The sequence below is a fragment of the Molothrus aeneus genome, chromosome 18 (assembly GCF_037042795.1).
Source record: "Molothrus aeneus isolate 106 chromosome 18, BPBGC_Maene_1.0, whole genome shotgun sequence".
NCBI classification, from domain to species: Eukaryota; Metazoa; Chordata; class Aves; order Passeriformes; family Icteridae; genus Molothrus; species Molothrus aeneus.
The window spans coordinates 3,922,802-3,944,404 of record NC_089663.1 but is presented as its reverse complement, the minus strand read 5'-3'; the positions used below and the strand labels follow the sequence as shown (position 1 = coordinate 3,944,404).

General features: G+C 39.0%; 1 protein-coding gene across 1 annotated transcript in view; it reads right to left on the bottom strand.

Moving 5' to 3' along the window:
• Positions 1–21,603, bottom strand: part of CIT (citron rho-interacting serine/threonine kinase) — a 68,001-nt gene that overhangs the window by 20,238 nt on the left and 26,160 nt on the right. Inside the window, exons 13-23 of the mRNA XM_066562404.1 lie at positions 20,044–20,214; positions 19,740–19,793; positions 19,138–19,191; positions 17,846–17,986; positions 17,360–17,485; positions 14,362–14,457; positions 12,531–12,647; positions 11,982–12,091; positions 9,282–9,456; positions 7,810–8,007; positions 5,592–5,645 (exon numbers count right to left, since the gene is read on the bottom strand). Of these exons, the coding sequence (XP_066418501.1) occupies positions 5,592–5,645; positions 7,810–8,007; positions 9,282–9,456; positions 11,982–12,091; positions 12,531–12,647; positions 14,362–14,457; positions 17,360–17,485; positions 17,846–17,986; positions 19,138–19,191; positions 19,740–19,793; positions 20,044–20,214 (1,296 nt within the window). The remainder of the gene's footprint in view (positions 1–5,591; positions 5,646–7,809; positions 8,008–9,281; positions 9,457–11,981; positions 12,092–12,530; positions 12,648–14,361; positions 14,458–17,359; positions 17,486–17,845; positions 17,987–19,137; positions 19,192–19,739; positions 19,794–20,043; positions 20,215–21,603) is intronic.

The window sequence follows — 21,603 nt, the reverse complement described above, 5'->3', positions numbered from 1 at the left end:
AAAATATTAAGCTAGTTTTGAAATACAAGAAAATTGAGATGAGGGAAACACAAAATGGATAAAGTAATAGGCAGAGTTAATATGTCCAACTACATAATTAATTATTAAAACTGGCTGTATTTCAAGTTGATTTTATTCCTTAAGGGCTGGAAGCTGAGCTCCTATTTTCTTTTATTCTAGGTTCTGAGATTTTGACTTCTTTCCCTGAATACAATTAAAATTAAACCAGATCATATTATATTTCACTGCTATATTTTATCTAGTAGGATATTTCTGGAAAACTTCACAAATAACAAAGCAGTTAACAAAGAAGTGTTCCAGAAGATGTGACATGATTTCTTTCCTTCTTCTAACAGTGTATTTACTGACAATTCCAAAATACCTTGGCTTAAATTCCAACTATATTAAAACCTAGATAATGTAATCTAGATAGATTTTTTTTTTACAGGAGGAAATTTATTCCTCTTGGTACAATTTTCCATCTTTCATGGGGAAGGGGGATGTTTTTTAACACATCCAATAGCTATCTAGAGCTATGTATAACCCAACAGGATTAGAGAGTTTATTAACACTGAAAGCCTAAAGAGTAATGGAGTAATGGGTAATGCTGACACAGGAAGAGGGGATGTAGTGTGATATACATGCCTGTCCTGGGGATTAACAACAGCAACCAACCAACCAAACAAACAAACAAAAAAACAAAACAAAAAAAAAACACAAAAAAAAGAAAAGAAAAAAACCCCAAAAACAGATTTAAAAAAACCCCACATACCTGGAAAGATTTAATAGCTTTAGATATTTTTCTTTTCAGTTAAGGAAATCCCCAGGCAAAAAAAGAAAAGCCCCAAAAAACCCCAAACAAGACAACCAATTCTGAGCTATTCTCAGGTAAACATGAAGTGTATTAAAGAGAAGTCAGTAAGAAAATGCTATTATATCCTTTAGAAACCCATAATATAATTAGAAAAATTTTCACATTTTAAGTTTATAAATTAACCAAACACTTGAAACCTTGGAAAAGCAATTCTAGACAATCTAGACAGCCACTGTATCTGTGCCACTGCATCACCACTCAGAGCAACTGGAATTTTCTCCTCTATTTATGCACATCTTCATCACAACTAATCCATAAACCAGAGATATCATCTAACTACACAGATTGTTCACTGCACACCACATCTAAGGACACAGCTTATCTTTATCCTGATGCAGAGGACTGTATCTCATTTTTAAATATTGCAGAGCAACCCAAGCACAGCAGCTCCTCAGCAGAAGGGGCCATATCCAGCATAATTCCCTCCCCACTGAATAATCTGAGGAAAGCAAAGTATTCCTCTGGTGAGGCTGAGCAGATTCACAGCTGTTACCTCTGGTCCTACAAACCTCTCCAGCCATGGATTAAATCAAATATCAGAGCAACAAACAGTCAGAGCCATGATGATTTGGTTTGCACACCAGATAAAATGTACTGACTTTAATCCATATGCTCCACATACCAAAACCACAGGCACAATTATGAGGAAAATGAGAAAAATGAGGAGTTTTATTTATATACTAATAACTGCAGCTTGCAAACTTCCCCACACCCTATTCCTTCATAAAGGTGTCTCAGTTCTCAGTTGCCATCAGCAAACATGCAGAAAAATGCTAGGACACAGCAAGGGAAACTGTTTTGGGATGCTATCAGCAGGGTCTTATTTGGAGTTTAATATGATTCCAGACTAATAGTGTTGCTCTATCCATTTCCACTCCTCCCCATCCCCACTAATCTTTACCAGAAAGCCACCTGTCAGAAATAAATAGGAGACAAGAAAAAGCTGTCTCTCAGCCCCAAATTATTGTGAGAAGGAAGTGAGAGCAGAGATCAGACTCCTTTTGTCTTCACCTACTGCCTGAGACAAAGCTTTTCAGGCAGAGAAATCCCAACACTGGGAGGCTCAGGCTCTCAAACAGGGCTGCAGACAGATTGTATCTCTCCCTGTTCCATCAATACCTGACAATGAATCCCTCACTTTCCTCCCCTCTCCATTGTCAGACAATATCTGTGCCTTGAAACACACCTTAAACATGGATCTCAGTCTCCAAAAACTCTTCATGGTTTATCTTGAGGGACATTGCCCACTGGACACTGCCCAGACTGCACTCCTCTCCTCCCCTGTGTTCCTGTCCTAGGCCCCAGAAGATGAGCTGCCTCTCCCAAGCAGGAGCCTCTTCCTCAAATGATGATGATTTTACCCACAGTGAAGGTCTCATTAACCTCTCACAACAATGCCTTAGAAGTCTCTGATTTTTTGTCAGGCTACAAAAAATACAAAACTCCATTTCTGCCTATAACTGGTATCTGCCATCATATTTTCTGTGAAATGGGAATAAAGGATAACCCCTTCCACTCAACAGGAATTTTACTTTTAAAAAAAAAATTTAAAAGCCATATAAAAGTTTTTGCCTGGGTATTAGCCTTGTCACAGTGGGCAAGATTCCTTTACTCTGAAACACAATTTAGCATCAAAGTAAAATCTCTGAGTATTATTTTGGAAGCTCACAAGAACACAACTTATGTCAACTTATTGAGCCAATGTGGAATCAGGATCTTAGACTGAATTTAGCAGGAATTCACACATAACTAAAATTATACCTGTCTGATGGGCTCACAGATTTAATGCCTCAGTATTCAATCTCTTGCACAAGTGCAGAGCAAGCCTGGTAATGTTTAAGACTGGAACACAAGATGATGACAAAAGAAACTCAAGAAGGGAAGATAAACCTTGTTTTATTGGGGAAGACTTGAATAAATGGAAATGCAATATCCAATTAGGAATAAGAAATTCCACTCATTGCTAGAGTAAAAGCAACAGCCTGTACCTGAAAAACCCAGGTGGTTCACATGGTGGTTCTCTGGTATTTTCCTAAGCTGAGTGCAAGGCTTTTATAGGACTATTTCCTGCTAAATATTTAAAGACTTTAATTCCTGTTTAATGGAAGTTTCCTTTTGGAAACAGTTCTATTATTATTTAGATAATTTAGTTGTATTTTTAAGTTTAAACATGCTGGTGATCTCAGAACAAGCTACATTTTGGAGGTATCTGGAAACAACTGACAAATGTGTAAACTTTCCTATTTAAGAATGCCTTTTATTTCTAGATCTTGCTTTGCCTGGAAAATAGTTTTAACACTCAAATGGGCCATTTATTTCATAGAATAAATGTGGGGAACTAGTTCTCCCTCAGCAGATTTGCTGGATGAGCTATCATTGTGAGAAGGTTGTGATAAGATATGACTCTGTGTGTTCCCATGAGCACGTGTGTGTTCAGCAGGTACCACAAGCTATAATTTTTGCTGTACTTATGTATCCTATTATTTCTTGCTCAACTGAGTGACAGAAAGCATGAAAAAGTAGAACCTGAAAATGCCTCCAGGTCAGAGACCTCAGCAAAAGGAAGACCAAGTGTGCAATGAGAATACAAGGAAAGCAGACACAGCCTTCTCTACAATCAGAAGCTGTGACCTTTGTGAAGCTAGAGAAACAGGAACAATACCAAAGAAAGTAGATTAAATATTTTTATTTATCTTTTGAAGACTGCAAAAGTACTGAAGTAATTCAATTTTTTAATATTTTTTTTCCTGTCTAATCTTATTTTTGTAATTCTTATGCTGTTTGGGGCTTCTCAATAAGATCAAATAAAAAGTAATTCCCTACCAAAGTTTGCCAGACTAGTTCAAGGAGTTTGTGTCAGATTAAAAAGGATCTCTCTTGAGAACCTCCTGAAAGAATAAATCCATCCTTTATCAGGCTGTATAAGTAGCAGCATATTACAATTATTCCCTTGAAGTGTTGTTGGGTTTTAAAAGGAGTATAAATTCTAATCACCTTCAAGTGGAGTCACATGGTCACCAAAAAGCACAGCCTGCATCATACTGGTACCATCAGATAAAAATGAATTTGGAACATCTGGTTAAAGCAGTGCAATTAGCATTTCTTGACCCTCACTGGCAACAGAATACTGCCCTGATTTCCTCATTCCTCAGGCAGGATGGACAGCCAGGAGCAGTCATAGCACACAACATGAAATTATCTGTCTGGTCAATTAAATTATACATGCATTCTCCTGGGCTGCAAAGAGAATGTGCCATGGGCATGCATTATTCATTTAGGAACTATTTAATTAATTTCTTATTGATGAGGATGTCTGATTCCACTTATCCCACTGGAGGGCCTTACAATGCACAACACTTTTACAAGTCCTTTGAAGCTCTTGACATTCTGGAAATGTTATGGGTCATTCTTCACTGCTGGAGCTTGTTCCCCACACTCAGAGCTGAAGTGTCACTGGATAATGAGTTACAGCTCTGCGAGGCTGCTGACCCTGCAGTGAACAAAGCCACAGAGTTTCCACACCTGGCTTTTCCCTGCATGGAGATCACAAAAGTGTTTTCAGAGAAAGCTGTCACTCTGAATGAAAGGCAAGATCCAGAGCAACAGGAGATAGCTCTGGATGTAAGATCTATGATGACACATAGGGAGCTAGACAGTCAATCTAAGAAAATGAGGAAGGGAATAGAAAGTGAAGTTTCTTGTGCAGGATTTCTTTTAGACAGAGGTTAAAGCACTTTGGAAAGCTGTACTTCCTCACTTCTTCCTATCTAGATATTCCATGTCCAGAATAACCCCCTTGCTTAGTGCTAAAGAGCAAGTGAGGAAAACAGAATGACTCTCATGCTGAAAAGATATTTTAAAATAAGATGAAAACTGACACATTAGAGACTTACTCCTACAGCATGAAAAATTACATTTGAGGAAATCACTGGCAGCAGGGAAACAATCAAGATAAAAAGTCCCAGCAATTAAGCCCTGCTCACAGTGTGGGGTAGAGAGAAAAAGCCCAGAATAATTTACAATCACAGCTGACCAGAGGACTGTGGTCCTTATCCAACACCTGTGTAATTCATGTCACTGGAAGGCAGAGACTCTCCCTCAACTGCCATGAACAAGTGTGAAGATAGTGTTAAACTGCAAGAATCCCTGTGGATAGACAAAGGCCTTGTACATCTGTCCTGGACTGATGAAATGAATCTGAAAACATGTCAAAGATATCAAGCAACAGAAGGTGAAAATTCAGATCCTGGAGTTCTCTCTGCTGTATGTCAATGTATTATTTGGAACCTTAACACTTCTTGTTTCTTCAAACAGTGTTAAAATCCTCCTTAAAACCCACTCAGGCCTAGATCTACAATGCAGCTCAGAATTTGGACAGGTAGATCTTTTCTTCTTGTGAGCAGAAAAAACCTTCATGTACAGTAATTTTTTGCAGCTGCTGCACCATTCTTATTAGCTGCACTGCAATGAGATATTTTAATTTACTTTCTTCTCCAAAAAGAAGAACAGTGACAATTTCATGATCAGACTAAAACCTCCAAACTGAGGTTTACCTGAAACCTAAAAGAAATCCAATCCAATCCATCCAGCTCCTACTAGCACCTTGAAGCCAGAAGTCCACATTATGAACTAGTGTCATCAAGGATTGAATGAGGAAATTGTTTGTTTCATTATCCTTAATTTCAAAATAATTCAATGATCTGTATTTAATACTCACTGTGCAGCTATTACGAAGGGCTTCAAATTTACGCTGGATTTCATCTCTATGTGCCTAAAGGAGGTAAGAAGTTCATCATCAATTTTTCATACATTAGAATTCAAGAATGCTGTTGCTAAACAAACTGCAGAACAACCTACCAGCAAGCAAAGTTTGGAAGGCAGATGCTGCAGGCTATGAAAGCACTTTGCAGTGGCAAAGAACTGATTAGCAAAAGTCCCATCCTACTTATCAAAATACACTTCTGCTCCCAACTCTGAAGTGCTTTAGGAAAATGTACAAGCTCAAGAATGGAATTATGCAATAGGTTCCATCTGAAATGGGCACCAGAAGACTTGTTGATCCCCATGTTAAGTTTTTACATTCTTGACATTTTAATTTGAGTTGGTTTTATTTCCATATTTGGTGTTTCATAGAAAATAAACACTACATACAATTTAATGCTTGCAAAGAAAAGCTATAGTGATGTATAATGCAAGCTACCCAAACAGCTCTGCCAATCTACCTGAATCCTACCATAAAGTCACATTAAAGCCTGAGCCTCTCTAAAAAGCAGCAATAAAACATAAGAATCAATTCTTTGGAGGACAGCATCTAAAGTACAGAAAAGTTCAAACACTCATATTAAAGAATGCAGTATTGCATGCACCATTTTTATCCCCTAATTTACAAGCAAAGCATGACAAAGCAAAAAGTTCTTGTTTCAGCCTCGTGGCCTCTCAAAATTCAAAGTGATTTAACAAGTGTCTAATGTCATATGCTATCTGAAAACTTAACAAAGGAAAGGTTACTGCTGAAGCACATCCAGCCACCTTTCTCCATTCAGAACATTTTCCTTAGAGCCAAGAGACTAAACAGGAAAAAAACCATTCAGCAGATGTCAAATATGAGTGCTTAAAAGCTATCTTACCACAACAGGCAATGTGAGAAATAAAAGTATGTAAAAAACTCCATGGCAGGAATAGTCCCAAGCCTGCTTGGCTGGAGTGTCTGACAGCAGCTGGTCCAGCACTACCAGTTTGCCCCATTAACTGGAGCAATAACTGAGTGAACACAGGTCATGAATATTCATCTGTTTCACTGCTGGGTAAGGATCCCAAGTGCATTGCCAGCCCCCTGGCAGTGATAGTGGCTGTTATGCAAAGCTTTCAGCTGGGAAGGGACTGCCTCAGTTCTGAGCAAAAAGAACCCAATGCCATTTCTATTCAGTTATTCTTAGGCCTCGATGCTGTTTGCTGCACTTGCCCAGCCTGTGCCCCCTTTAGAACTGAGAGAATGGTTCTGCCATTCATCTGCCCAAAGCATCAGCATAATACCAGTGCCCATGCCAGCTGAGGCCCCTCCCCTCCCAAAAACCAGCAATGGCAGCAATGTTCAGAACAGTTCTTTGATTAAATGCCACTGGAGCACATTTTCAACACTTCCAAATCACAGGATTTGAAGGTCATCTCAGGCTGCTGCTCAAGGGGGGGGTTAGCTGGTAGCAGGTCAAACTCTCTACCCACAACTCTGGGAATCTTTTGTGGAGGAAATATTTCTTAGAATCAAAGTTTGAAAGCATCCTTTTGTGCTCAAGAGACAGCAACCAGCAGCATATAATCTAGAACTCCATTTACAGGGATTGGGGTGGAAGAGGGTGGCAGGACTTGAACTTTGTTTTCCTTTCTATCACTCACACACCTCACCAGACACACATGACAATTTTTAATGAAACTAGCATTGGAATAAAATTATGTGTTAGAAGACTCTCCCTAGGAATTTGGTGGGAGAATTTGGTATATATACCCCTGAATTTGGTATATATACTCCTGAATAAGTATCCTCAAAGCAGGGTAACTGATAGGAAGAAAAAAAATCATCAAAACATTTATGACCATCAAGTACTTCCAAACTCATGAGCTATTATTTCAATAAGTAAATCACAGAGTTAACCTCCTAACAATACCAATTTCAGATGCAACTTTCACCTCAAAACAAAAGTAATGATGCTCCTACAAGCCATCTGTCAGTTTAGGCAGCAATGAACCATTACTAGGAACTATTCAAATGGCTAAAGGCAAAATTTGACATTTTAGCCTATCAACACAAGGCACAATTCATACCCATTTCTGAAAATTAAAAATTGGATCATATGAATTCCTTTTATCCTCTTTATGAAACATGCACCTACATGACTCTAGTGTGCATCTGCAGCTCACAGACAAGTGCCAGGGCTCACCGTGAGGGCTTGGATCTCCTCCTCTGCCTCGGCCGTGGTCTCCTCCAGCTCGGTCTTGGCCTCTCGGAGTTGGTTCTCCAGGGCTGTCCTTGCAGCCTGCAGCCCAGTGATCTGGGATTCCCTCTCCTGCAGGGTCAGCTGCAGCTCTGTCAGCTGCCTCTTCAGCTCCAGCTTTTGTTCTTCATGCTCTAGGCTAACCTGAAGGAAGTCACAGTAGTACCCAAGTGTGAGTTACTAACGAAGACATGACAGGCAATGGGGTCTTGTTTCAGAACACACTTTAAGATGCCATTGCCATGTCTGTTCCCAAAATCACATCCTGGCACACTGCTTAAATCAAGGACACTGCTTTGTCTACTCCCTAAAATCTACTGATTTTTTGGAAAAAACAACCTGGCATTTTGAAGCAACAAGGGCACAAGAATAGTTCCAGCTGAAACTCAAACGTATCAAACACTGATATAAAATGTTGAAGTAGTTTGTGATGAACTTTCTTCACTGAAGCTAAGAGTCTCTAAGGATCTTTATTTGGGAATCTCTGGGCATACATTACATACATTTTGCAATTGACTTCCATGTTTCATCTTCCCTTCAGATTCCTTTTAAAGAAACCCACCAGCTCATCTGGCTCTGAATGGCTTCTGATGAAGGTTTTCTTGCAGCACACAAAGGGATAAACATGTCACTCCAGGGAGAAGAAATAAACAACTAAACCACATCTCAGTTTTCAGAATCAATTCCAAATCTTAGCATCTTCTTCAGGCTCCCTGCTATCCCAAGGGAATCTGTCTGTTGTGCTGGAGATGTGTGACAAGGCTGTCAGAAACCTTACATGGTCTCAGTCAGCTTCTGGCCAAAGTAGGACAGGTTGGTTGTTCAACAACCTCAGCTGAAGGCAAGATTTCAGCCTCAGCTGAAGGCAAGATTTCAGCCTTAGCTGAAAATTAGTGGACTGAGACTGGAGAAGAATTTGTAGAACCAAACTAGTTAATACAACATTAAAACTGAAGCACAGCTCAGAGATCTTTAAAAGAGTATATTTCCATATCACTGTTAGGTTTTCTTTCCAGAAAACTCTGAAAATGGTGCATGAAGCAGCAGGTTCCTTTTTCCTTACAGCAATTCTGCTGTATGCTTTGCTTTCTAAGCTCTAGACTCTAAGGCTACAGGTTATCTGTCTGGTCATTGCACACTGTTGAGCTATTATACTCTATCCAGACAATACTATAAGGGTATTGTACAAACAAACACAGAAATAGAATTCTGAAAAAGCAAGATGATCTAAAAGCTCAGATTCAGCATGACAAGTCCTTAATACTTACATTTACCTCCTTTTTAATGAGCTTTTTTTTTTTAATTACTAATACACCTTCAAATACCACTACAAGAAGTTAATTCTAGTTCTCATTGCATTCACAAAATGGGGTGCATTTAGGAAAGTTTGTTGAGAGAGATCAGAGCCATGTTTTCACCTCTCTCAGCCGTGTCTCCAACTCCAGCAGGCGGTTCTTGTCAGTGTGATCTTGGTGACTCATCTTTTCCAATTGTTCTTCTAATTTTCGATTCTGGGCTTCCAACTTTCCAGCTTGTGTTTCCAAGTAGAACTTCTGTTGCCTGAGCTCTGAAATCATCTCCTCTTGGGCTTTCCTGATAGGAGAAATGCACAAGTGACAAACCCAAAACGACCTTAACATGTGTCCTTCCACTGGGGTCAAGTAAGGAAAACAAAAGTTTCCTGTGAAGTTAAATTCATGGCTTAAATTCCACATCCCAGCTAAAAATAAAAAAAAATAGTGTATTCATCAGCATATGCCCAGAGCACTAAAATTCCATATTTGCCAGCTGCACAACAAATGAATCTTGTAGAGGGTAATCTATAATTTAAGGTACAATTAATTCTACGCGTTTCATCAGTTCCTTGTCACATTTTTTTCTATAGGGGAAATATAAATTCTGAGAGTTGCTTTCTTAGAGTGTATTTCCATGAGACAAGAGGAACTCCATGCTTTAGGATTGGGGGTAGTGTGTGTGGGTTGTTTTGTTAGGGGCTTTTGAAAGTTGTAATGCACATAAGAATTGACCTACACTGAAGTGAAGCTTTTGCTGTGCCTGATCAAAGTCTTAATCCACAAACTGAACAAAAATAATTACTTGTTCTCATAAGAATTTTGAGAGCTGGCAATTATTAATTATTATTATTTGAAATAGACACTCAAAAAAAAAAAAGGTCTTTCTGCATTATTTACAGTTCCTGGAATTGTGTTATCATGCATTGGAAAATTCTGCCTCATAGAGTGCTTTCTACTTAGAAACCTCACAAAGCCCTACATATATTAATGAATTAATATTTTAAGAAGTTCACTGTGAGATAAGCTGTTATTAATCCTATCCCAGAGAAATTATGTGGGTTGCCCAAGATCAAATAGGAAGACTTAACAAAACTAAAAATAGGACTTAAGTCTTCTGACTCACATTTCTGTGCATTCCAAGCAAAGCACCCTTTTACCCTCTGTTTTTTTAATTTACCTCTACAGATTACTGTCAGCCAGAACTGTCAAATGGTGTTATTTCATTTCCTGCTGTTTACTGGGCTATCTTCTCAGGAACCTGATAATCATTGGTTTCCTCAGATACTGCTGGAACAAAGCTTGCAGAGCTCCCCTCTCCTCTGAAGAGTTTAATCACTAGCTCTCCTCTTGATGCATGCTCAGATTAGCTGCAGCTTTTGTGGGTTCAAAATGCAGTCCAACAACAATTTATACATTTTCAACAGCCCAATTCACAAAATAAGCACAAATTCATTAACTAACTGCATGCATAATTAAGCAATTTTCTCTCAAAATGTTGCTAATTCTGTACTGTCTCCTACCAATCCTGCAAAGTTCATCATTTGACAAAATGTCTCTCAATAATCTATTTTAAATTGTATGTTAAAACATTATTATATGTTTTTCTTGTTTTCTGTGGCTCTCCAGTCAAGGATATGGCTCCCAGAGGTTGCTCTAAGTCCTTAAACTCAGTTCAGCACCCATGACTGAGACATTCAACCTTCCATACACTGAACAGCTCCACCTCGAGACATTTCTGTTTTATTTTAGATTGAAGGTAAGTTATGGCTTTTGCTGCCTCTACAAACTCCCTGGGTGATTAACAGGAGGTCATCTGGAGCATTAAGCAGCACAATTAAGTTCCTCAGTTATTTCTGTGAATATTTTTGGCTGCTAAGGTTAAAATAAATTGCAAGATAATTGAAATGCAATGAAAATTGGAGCCATTGCATATCTGAAGGCATAATGACCACAAAAAAAGGAATGAAACCAAAGCAAGTCTTTGCCAAAATTCATCCTTGTCTGATTCTATTCAATATTAGAGATGAATCTATTCAAGTGCTTCCCACAAAGGCACTGCCTGATGTTGGATCCAGCAGCTGATGGACACTGTAACCTTTGTGCAAACCAAGCTGGTGAATCTCTGAACTCAGTAAGGGCAAATTCTATTTTAGCCCTGCCCTGCAGGAGGTATCAAACAACCCATGCTTTTCCTACACTTGAAGTAGAACACCTCTCAGTCATTTATGAAGGAAAAACAGCATTGGAAGGATAAGGAATCTCAGCTGAAATCCAAAGAAAAATAAAGTTCAGGCAGACAAAAGGATCTGAAACAGAAGAATTCAAAAACATGCAGAGAAATTCTTGGCTTCAAAATCTAGTGTTCTTCCTTGTCTCCTCACCCATCAAGGCATGATGAAATGTTTGTGAGTGAAGAGTGTTTAATGTTTTCAATTTCAAAATCATGTGTCAGGGGAACTGAGTAAAATATAAATCTATTAGCAATGTTTATGTTTAAAGAAGGAATGTATGCTTCTCCAGGGGTATTTTAGACATCAAATTATTATTTCATTTAACATATCTGGCAAACCTACACAAATCACCTGCCTTAGGAAATGCTCCAAAGTATACACTGTAATACAAACCAATTTTCCCAGTCATGTTTGAGAAAACACAAAATCCACAGCGAGCCCCAACTATTTGAAGAAGGGAGCATATTTTTGAAAGGCTATCAGTGAAAAACAAGCAGGGAGCAGAGCAGGCCTGCAAAAAAGAGCCACTTTTACACGGTGAATCAGAGAATCACTTCAATTGGAAAAGGAGTGACAGAGCTGCCACACTTACATGTTCCTCTGGGTAAAGAGGCTGCTATTTGCTGCCAGTTTGTTGGCCTCAGACAATTCCACAATTCTCTGCTCCAGTGACCTGATCTTGGAATCCATTGCATTGATCATCTGAAACACAGCAGTGAGCCTTTGAGACTGCACAACGTGAGCAGTTACAAAAATAAAGTTTATTAAAAAGTCTGAACTTTTTCCAGAAGCAAAAAAGAAGTAAAAGAAAACTGATCAAATGGCCAAAATGAGCAACACAAATGCAATTACTGGAGCTATTTGCAGCTGCTTGCTACTGCTTTAATGTTAGGAAAAAGCAACCATTATCAAGACCCAAAATGAGGGGTGCACAGCAAGCTGCATGGCTTTTTTAAAGGAAATATTCTTGAAGACACTCTGAATTTAAAAAAAAAGTCTCTTAAAATTCATATTAATCAATGAATTTTTTTCAAAGCAGCTCAGCAGCACTACAGAACCTCAAACAAGATTATCTTGCTTGAAATCAGCTTTAGAAAGCTGCTCTTCAAACAGCTTTGATTTCCAGCTCAACACCACATACCGCCTTCTGTTCAGCCAGAACTTTGCATTTCTCACGTGCTTCTTCTTCATGTCTTCTGAGCATATTCTCAAGTGCTTCCTTATCTGCAAGATCCTTCTTCATCTGATTTTCCAACACCTAAATGAAGACATTTCTTTTGTCTAAATTATATCTGTTTCACTGGGCAAAGGGCAAGCAGAAAGAAAATCATCAATATAGATTTTTTTTAGTAAGCAATTGGTCATATCTCAAGCAAAATTAAATCCATGATGCAATTGCATGAAATCCATGGAAGAGCAAACTCCAAAAAGAGCACTCTCTCAGTTATCTCTGAAGACTGAATTTAACAATAAGATTTTATAGAGATATGGAGATATTGTAGGTATTTTATTTATTATTTTGAGTCATATAAACTGTGTTCAATAACTGTTTCAGCCTAATGCAACAGAAACAGAGAAAAGACTCTCTAACCCAACATGTACAGCTGAAGAAATAGGAAAGTGCCCATCCTTTGGCTGTCCTACCAACATGGCTCAAAAATAATTTATGAGTTCCATAGGTATGGATGAGAAGGCAACTGAGACCATACAAATTCTTCCAGTCAGAGACAAAAATCTAACAGCAAAGTAAAAAACTTCTTTTTGTGGCACAAACAGCTGTCATTGGGAACAGGACTAAAGTAATGAATTGCTACATTTTTCTAGAAATGCACGTTGTGTATGTATGACCAGAGTTATAAATCAGTTGTTAAACTGAAGGTCTCTTCCTTTAAAGAAAAGTTTATCAAAGGCACAAATTCTGGACACCACAGGACAGTTTTTACTTTTCCAATTACAAAAACTCCATGTCTTGTTTTATTCCTTTGAACCTCTTTCACCTGGCTTCCTGATTTCTCCTATTAAACCCTACATCATAGGGCCCCACAATACACCAGGTTCTCTTTTTATTTTTTCCAATGCTTATCCTCTTTTCCAGTTTTTATATCACCACTTATTTCTCAACATCTACATCTGATCTTCCTGCTTTCTATCACTCTCCTCTCATTACTGATAACCACATGCTCTGATCTGCCAGCATATCTTACTTGTTTTTTCCTTTATATTTCTCCCACAGAAATTTCTTCTCTCCTCTTAAATACTACATCCTCTCGCATTTCAGCAAAAACGTAGAATTAAAGTATCAGATAAATGTACAAGATGAAGACTGTTCCTACTGAGAATAATTTGTTCTTATGAAAGATTCTTACAAAATGCATTTAGTGGCTGTTACATTGCAAGCTCTTTAGAAAAATCCTTAGCCAGTGCACATACTCCTATTTGCCAGCTTGTTTTTACTAATTTTAGATGGTGCCTATTTCTAACTGTTTGTTAATGCTACCCTGGAAAAGACAAAAACAAAGTGGGTGGTTTCTGTGGCTTCTTGGCAGATGTTCCAGCTCCAAGATGGAATTTCAGAAATGGTCTACTATTTGCTGCATTTAAAACTTGCAGGTAGGCTGAGTGAACACTCACAGAAAATCAGTGGGAACTGAAAGCTTCTTCAGGGTGTGAGATCCAACAGCATTAACTAAGTATTATTTAGTCATCAAAAGTCAAATTACAACCAACAAATGCCTTCCTGTAGTTCTGGCTTCAAATGCTACCTCTCCTAATCCAGTGCCACAGACAGATAAGGTACAATGGCAGGAAAAACAGGAGAAAACTGATTTAGATTCCACTAAGCTCCCTCAACATTGCAGCAATGGCAACAAGAAGGCAACTCATAAGACAAAGCAATCAGAGCCTAAAGGCAACTGTTTTTCCCTGAACTCATTCTACCCACAAAAGCTTGTAGGATGAGAAGATATTTTTACTTTGAGTTTCTCCTCATAGAATTGTTCCTTCTGTTTCAGCTGCAACTCCAGATGTTGTGCTGCAATCTGAGCCTCACGGTGCTTTTCCTCCAGCTCCTAAAAGCAGCAAAAATTCATATTCAGACACAAGGAAATGGTAGGTGCTGTGAGTATGTGTTACACAGGTTCCAAACATTCATTCTCTTTTTTTAAGGCTTCACACTATAAAAATTCCAGGTCCAGGGCTGTCATGGTAAAAAAAAAAAAAAGGCATTATGAGACCTGAACATTATCAACTTTTAGTTTGCATATTGCTGCTGACCCATCTACTGCAGAGTGGGAACACTGCTAAGGACAAGGATTTCTACTTCCATGGTAAGAATCTCCATCTCCCAGTAAAATATACCCAAAGATAGGCCAAGGACATTTGGTGAAAACATAGTTATAAACATTTTATAGCTGCAGTGGCATCACAGGAAGTTCAGATCTATTTTTAACAATGTCTCACTTGTTTTCTTACAGCAGACCTCAATAACGGGGTACTGCTGTCTGTGCTTTTCATTCTGCATTCAGAGGGGGAATAGCATTTACTTTGCTGTATTCCTTGGACAAATGTTGTCAGAAATGCTATTTATAAATGGCTTCAAAAATGAAAAGTGCAGGATGCAATATATGTGATGGAACATACCAGAATCTTTCTAGCCTCTTTATTTCACATCAAATAGTTTCAGCCATGCACAATAAGGACTTAAAATCATTTGTATTTCAGAAATCAGCTATTTCTGCAGTCTGACTATATTATTTGGGTGTCTATCTATAATAACCTTTCAACAGGATACTTCTCAAGAGCCAAGCTTACAACTTTATGCTCATTTATTGCCAAATTTGTCATTCCAACTATTTCCTTAGAACAGGAGCAGGTCCAGGTCTGTCATTCACCACCACTGGGCTGACTCTTTCATAGACAAATTTGGTTGCTGAGGTGCCTCTGAATCTCCTGTCTGCCCTCATAACTGCACAGAACAGGAAAATTTCCTGATATTTGTGTGTGGTGTAGTACTTTACATAGTATTTTGATATGCTTTTTCCTGATCTTCCTCATCTTGTAGGCTTTTTTGCTCCAGTAATTGCAATAGACCTCCTTTTCCAGAAGTGAGAATCAAAGAGGAGGTTCACCAAAAGTAGGTCATCAACAGTGCCTAGTCCCTGACACTCCTGCATGGAATGGAGATTGCTGCTTTTTGCAATTGAAATATGTCTCCCAGCAACAAGAGGGACAACTCACCTCCCCCAGAAACCCACACGTTTCAGGTCCTGGCAGAGAATCAGACAACCAGATCAGCAGCAGCTTCAAAGCTCCCAGCATCAGACTGCTCATATTGTAGCAGGAGCTTCACCAGTTCCTGCAGTGGCACTTAACAGCCAGTGTGGGCTTAAAAAGGTAATCTCCTACCATTGCTGCCCTCACTCAGTATTCTCTGTGTAGCACTGACTTGGTTATTGGTATCACAGCAATGATCTGCACTTTCAGGCAGGCAGAAGTATCTTCTCTAACTTGTTTCTTACTTCTTCATCAGTTCCTTACAGGCAGATGAGCAGGTACTCTCAGGTACTGCTCCATGAGTGTACATGAAAACCATGCCTTTATTCAACAACTTCCACCTTATTCTATGCAATTCTGTATCTTCAACTCCCCTCTTACCTCTCTATACCAGGAAAAGTCAAAAATGTTTGAGGAGACAGCTTGAGGGAAGGTACAGAGTAGGAGTGGAGGAAAAGAATACCAGTACCCTGTGCTCCCAGATCAGTTGCAAGGGACTAGGAAAGACTCTATAGGATTACTTCTTCAATGCCTGTTTGACTTTTTCTATAAAATACCCCTCCAACATTCTGTCAGGACTCCATGGAAACTATCTATAAGAAGAGCTAAGCATATCCCATGGTGTAAAACAATTAGTTGATATTTCTGCCTTCCCTTCCACTTTCTCCTCCACAGAGAACATAATCAAAACCAAGGAACAATCCCCAAATATACACAAGAGGCTTATGAAACAATTCAAAGTTTTACACTATTTCTAAACATAAAGTTGGCTCTCTGCCCAGCACAACCATAGTCTCCCACTTACCATGCACTCCTGCTATCAAAACAATTTGAAAGGAACAGCACTACTAAAGAACTTATTCTACCTTTTCTTGATAGTGCTCAGCATACTGATGCTAAAGTCTATGCACCCAGAACAAGCCTGGGTCATCTGTTGACTCCAAATATGTTCAATTCTACATTTTCATTTGGCCTTCCTCAGGTGTGTCTCAGCTTGGGATTACTACCAGTAAAATGTAATCCTTTTTTTCCTTGTCATATTGGCAAGACACAGAAAATTCATGAGGAAGGCAAAATAAATTTAATTATTCCAATATTAAATTATGCTTTCTGTCCCAGGGAAGCAAAATTATTAGAAACACCCTCTGCTCGATTCACTAGAGACTGACATACTAACTTGCCTTAATAGTTTTAACCAGGAAAGAAACAAAAAATTGCCAACAGAGAAGTTATGTGGGTGCAAATGGTTTCCTAACAAATATCTTTGGAGATGAACAGTTTGGATGACAAATTTCTCTCTGCTTCAAAATGTAAGCATTTCTAATAGATCTGACCTCTAAATTCCTCTGCAATTTACTTAAAAAGAGAGATGTTTTTGTTGTTGCCCGCCCTCAGAATGTTTTACCTCTGAAACAATCATAAGGTAAATAATTTAAGTATTACTGTGTTGATGGAAAAGCTTTCCCACTGAGATGACTCCAGCTTTGAAGTGCTATTAAGACTAAAGGCACAGGAGAGAGTTTGTAACTAGGGGTACAAATGGTATTTGAATACTTAAGCTTTCTGCTGGTACAGGAAACAAATCCTTTTATCCAACAATTTCCACCTTATTCAATGCAATTCTACATCTTCTCATTCTTCCCTACCCCTTCCTTACAAACTCTTACCCTCTAGGTTTCATTTATCACCTCTGCTCACCAGAATTTTTTCTGCCATCTGTTGAATCTGTTGAGATTTAGTTTGAATATCTTCTTTTAGGCGGTTTTCTCTTCGTTCCACGGTCTCTAATCTCTTCACTTGATTCTCCAGAGAATGGCGCCGTTCCTGCAGAGCAATTATGAGCTGCTGGTTAGGCCACTCTGCATTAGCACAAGGCAAGGAGTAGTTTCTAGAGAAAGCAGGCTGAAGCAGTCAATATAAGGCTGGCTTTCATATTTTGAATCTTCATCACACCCTAAATCCCCCAGGCTGACTGCATGTCCTTATCCACTCCTCATTGAAAATAAAACCCCTCAGTTTTCCTCAAAGAAATATGCTTCTTAATTAAAAATGGCTTAACGTGCAACAGCATTGTCCCCTGAAGAATTACTACAGGAATGCTCTTCAGAGCTACCCAGGTGAGGGTTCCTAAACTAAGACACATCTCAATAACTGATTTACTCTGAACAGACACTCTGCACTCACTTCTGCTTCAAGCAATTTTTTCTTCATGCTTTCATTGGAATCTTCCCGGTTCTGCAGTTTCTCCAGCTCCTTCTCAGCTCTCTCCTTTGCCTGACGGATATTCTGCAGGAGCTCAGTTGCCTCTGAGCTGGCTTTCACAGCCTGAAGGTCAAGAGAGAAGAATAAAAGGTAATGGATGAGAAACACACACAAAAATTTGGTGTATGAAAGTTTCAGAACTTCAAGATAGTCAACATTCTCAATAAAACCACTACAGAACTTTGGTTTAACAGTTTAAATTAATATGTGCATGAGTCCAAATTTTAACTTCCAAAACATAATTTTGACTTCTATTTCACAAAAAAAATTAAAATCTAGGATACACGTTTGTCTTGCTATATTGCAAGTTAACTTTCAGTATATAGAGTCAAGTAAGTCTATCCCAAATTCAGCCCAAGTTCTTTAAAAGAACTCAGAAAATACTCTTACTGAAGGACAAGGAGAATAACCTGTTGGCCTACAGATAATTCCTTGGCATTAATGCAGGTAGAAAAGGAAACAGGGGATTAAAACACGATTGTTTTGAAATATTAGAAGTACTATTTCTATGTAGTTTTGGCCTCCATATTCATGACCATTAACCCTTGAAATAGCCCTCTCTCAGCAGGTGCCAAGTTTGAAAAGCTCAATCAGGGAATTACTATGACAATCCCTTTCTTTCCTGCTGAAGGACTCCAATAAGAGAAGTTCCCTGACTGTTCTTAAAGTGAGACCTGAAGTGCCAGACTGACCATGACAGCAAATCTTAGATATTCTGCCTTACTTTCAGCAGACATTGATAAGGTGTTTCAATTCTGTTGTGAATCCTTATCATTCAACATTTTTGCTATGAAGATCCTGTGAAGAACTGAACTGTCAAGTGATTAAAGCAGATTATACTGGGAGACTAAAGCAAGTCCAGCATGTGTTTCACTAGTGAGCTAAAAGCAGCTGAGCCCTTCTTCAGAAGCAAGGGACCAGTGCAGTGTCCAGAGCATACCCAAACAGGCCTCTAAATGAGAATTTCTCTACACTACTCCAGTTCTGACTCAGCTTCATTTGTAAAAATAAACACTGTTGACATGTCTCAAGAGCCAAAAGCATATTGAGAGCACCAGTGATTTCAGATACCAGTTCCCACCCCCTTTTCCTTATCATCCCCCATGCTATGACTAATTCTATTTTTGAGGGTAAAACAAAGTGCATCCCTCCTCTTCATTAAGGTTTCACTGGGAAATCTTGTGAAAAATCCACTTTCACCACCCAGTCGTTACCTTTGTCAGCTTTTCCTGCAGCTCCTGGATTTTGGCTTGCTGCTCTGTATTGATCTATAGTTAGACAAAAAGATGGAGGGAAAGAGTCAAAACCAAAGAGGAGAAAATGCTCTTTGCTTATGATACCATATTTGTTTCAATTCACTTCCCAAAAATCTTGTTTTCCCCCTGTAATCCCAACACACCAAAACACCCCTCGGCAAATCCATTCCCATTTTGCTAACTTGCAGTTGATTTAATATTTTAGTTACCAAGAAGATTGTTCAGTGTGAGAACACAGAATTCTTTTAGTTTTTCACTTTGCTGTTCTTTCTGAGTAAAGCAAACCCTGATGTAGCCCCAGCCTGACTCCAAACTTGGATGACACATAACAGCCTGTCTTTGCCTGGCTTCTCAACACAATCCATTAGGAACAGGTTATCCAGAGACAGCTTTAGATCAAATAAGAGAGAGCAGTGAATCACACCAAGATGTCTTAAAACATAAAATCAAAAGAGGTGGGGGCTGTGAGGCCATGCATGCCACTGAGTAGCCACAGTTTGGTTTCTGTGCAAAACATGAAAGACCCGAGAAGCAAAATCTAGAACACTGAAGTAACATACCTTTTCCAGTTTGGAATACAACTCTCCTGCCTCATTTTTTCCTTGATCTTTAACCTGTAACTTAAATATAATATACATGAAAATCTCAGGAAAAGCTAGGCTTCTACCCAGTCACCACCTCATGCAATTTAAACACCAGCAGTACACAAAGTAGAAATCATATAATGAAAAAAAGCATGTTGTGTTAGTTGTAGGAAACACGCTAATCTTTGAAGGGCACACCCACAACTTGTGTGTGCATGTGTCAAGCAGCACTAGAAATTCCAGCAAGCCTCAGCCCCCTCTCCCATGGAGCCTAAACTACCTTTTGCAGTTTGTTGTGGCACTCGGCAGCTTTACGTTTGAATTCCTCGGCTGCCAGGCGGGACTCCCTCAACTCCGACTCGTAGAGATCGCTGCGCCTGCGAGCTGAGATCAGATCCTCCTCCAGCTGATTCATCATCAGCCTCATCTCTTCCACTTGAGCTTGGTATTCCTGTGGTTGGGGTGCAAGGGAAGGAGAAGGGGTTACAGTTTAGAGGCAACAGGGGAAATGCTTGGAGCAGCAGATTCCAGAATACTGACTGCAGGCAAGAGATGCACTTAAGAGCATGTAGAAGAAAGGTAAAGCACAAAATAAAAAGATAAAAATAAATAAAATAACATCCATGGTGTTCTGGATTGAGTCTTGCCACTTTCAACTTAATACCTCCAACTCAAAACATTGACTTTTTGAGAGTGCAGGAACACATAAATACATCTACATACAAATGATAAAAATTACTTACATTTCTAATTTCTGAAACAGAAATGTGCCTTTGAGTTGATGTCTCTACTAAATGCCCAGATGCTCCCTCAAGATCTATTTTCTCAGGCTGATAACATGACAGTTATCACAGATCTGCACAGCTTGGGTAAAAGGAAAGAAGGAGAAGCAGAGGGGTATCACACTGTGGCTTGCAGCCATCAGATTTCTCTTGAGAGAGTTAAAAAGGATCACATTGCTCAGTATGGGAGACAACCTAAAATCAAATATTAACTTAGAAAAACTACCTAAAACTCACATTGCTCATAGAAGATATTTGCCTGTACAGGCAGAAATAAAGATTCCCCATGTAGGAGACTACAAGACAGGGCATTTGGAAGGGGAAGGTGGGAGAAGAAAAGAACATTTGAATTGACTATCTGAATGAGACTGGGAACTCAAACTGAGACTAGCTTGAGAGAGTGCTTCACATATTTTCACTGGAAGAAAAGAATTTAATTATGTTTAGCATTTATTAAGTCCTGCAAGTATGCATTTCATAAAATTATTCTAAAGCAAAAAAATAAAACAAAAACAACACAAAAGCCCTCTCCAAAATTGAAGTATTTTTTATGAAGCTGAGAAGTAGAAAACATGCACATCAAGAGTTAGGAACAAAGATTGTGAAGGACTGACAGTGGGGGAGTCTATCTTTCTTTCCATTTTAATATCTTACAGTATGCCTGACTACCCCCATATTCAGAAGAGTAACTGTCTCGTGACAGAATCAGGTTTGTCATCGCTCCCTCCAGACAGGCAGCACCTTCAGCTCCATGGGAGACAGCTGAGCACTGACCCTGATGGCAGCCCCTCATCCCCCAGCATGGAGAGCTGATGCAGGTATTGAAAGAAGCCAGGCCTCTAGCAGATTGCTTTACTGTCCCTTACAGGGAGCAAAGAATGGCTCTTTGGCTTGTAATCCCAAAACTGGTTCTCCACTTTGTAAGCCAGACAGGGACCTACTCTTTCCAGTTTGTCTCCTATGCAAGGATAATCTTATTTTCTTGCTGGAAAAAAAATTAGATCTTTTTTTCCTAATAACTAAGCATGTATTAACTTAAGTATTCTTTTTATACAAAT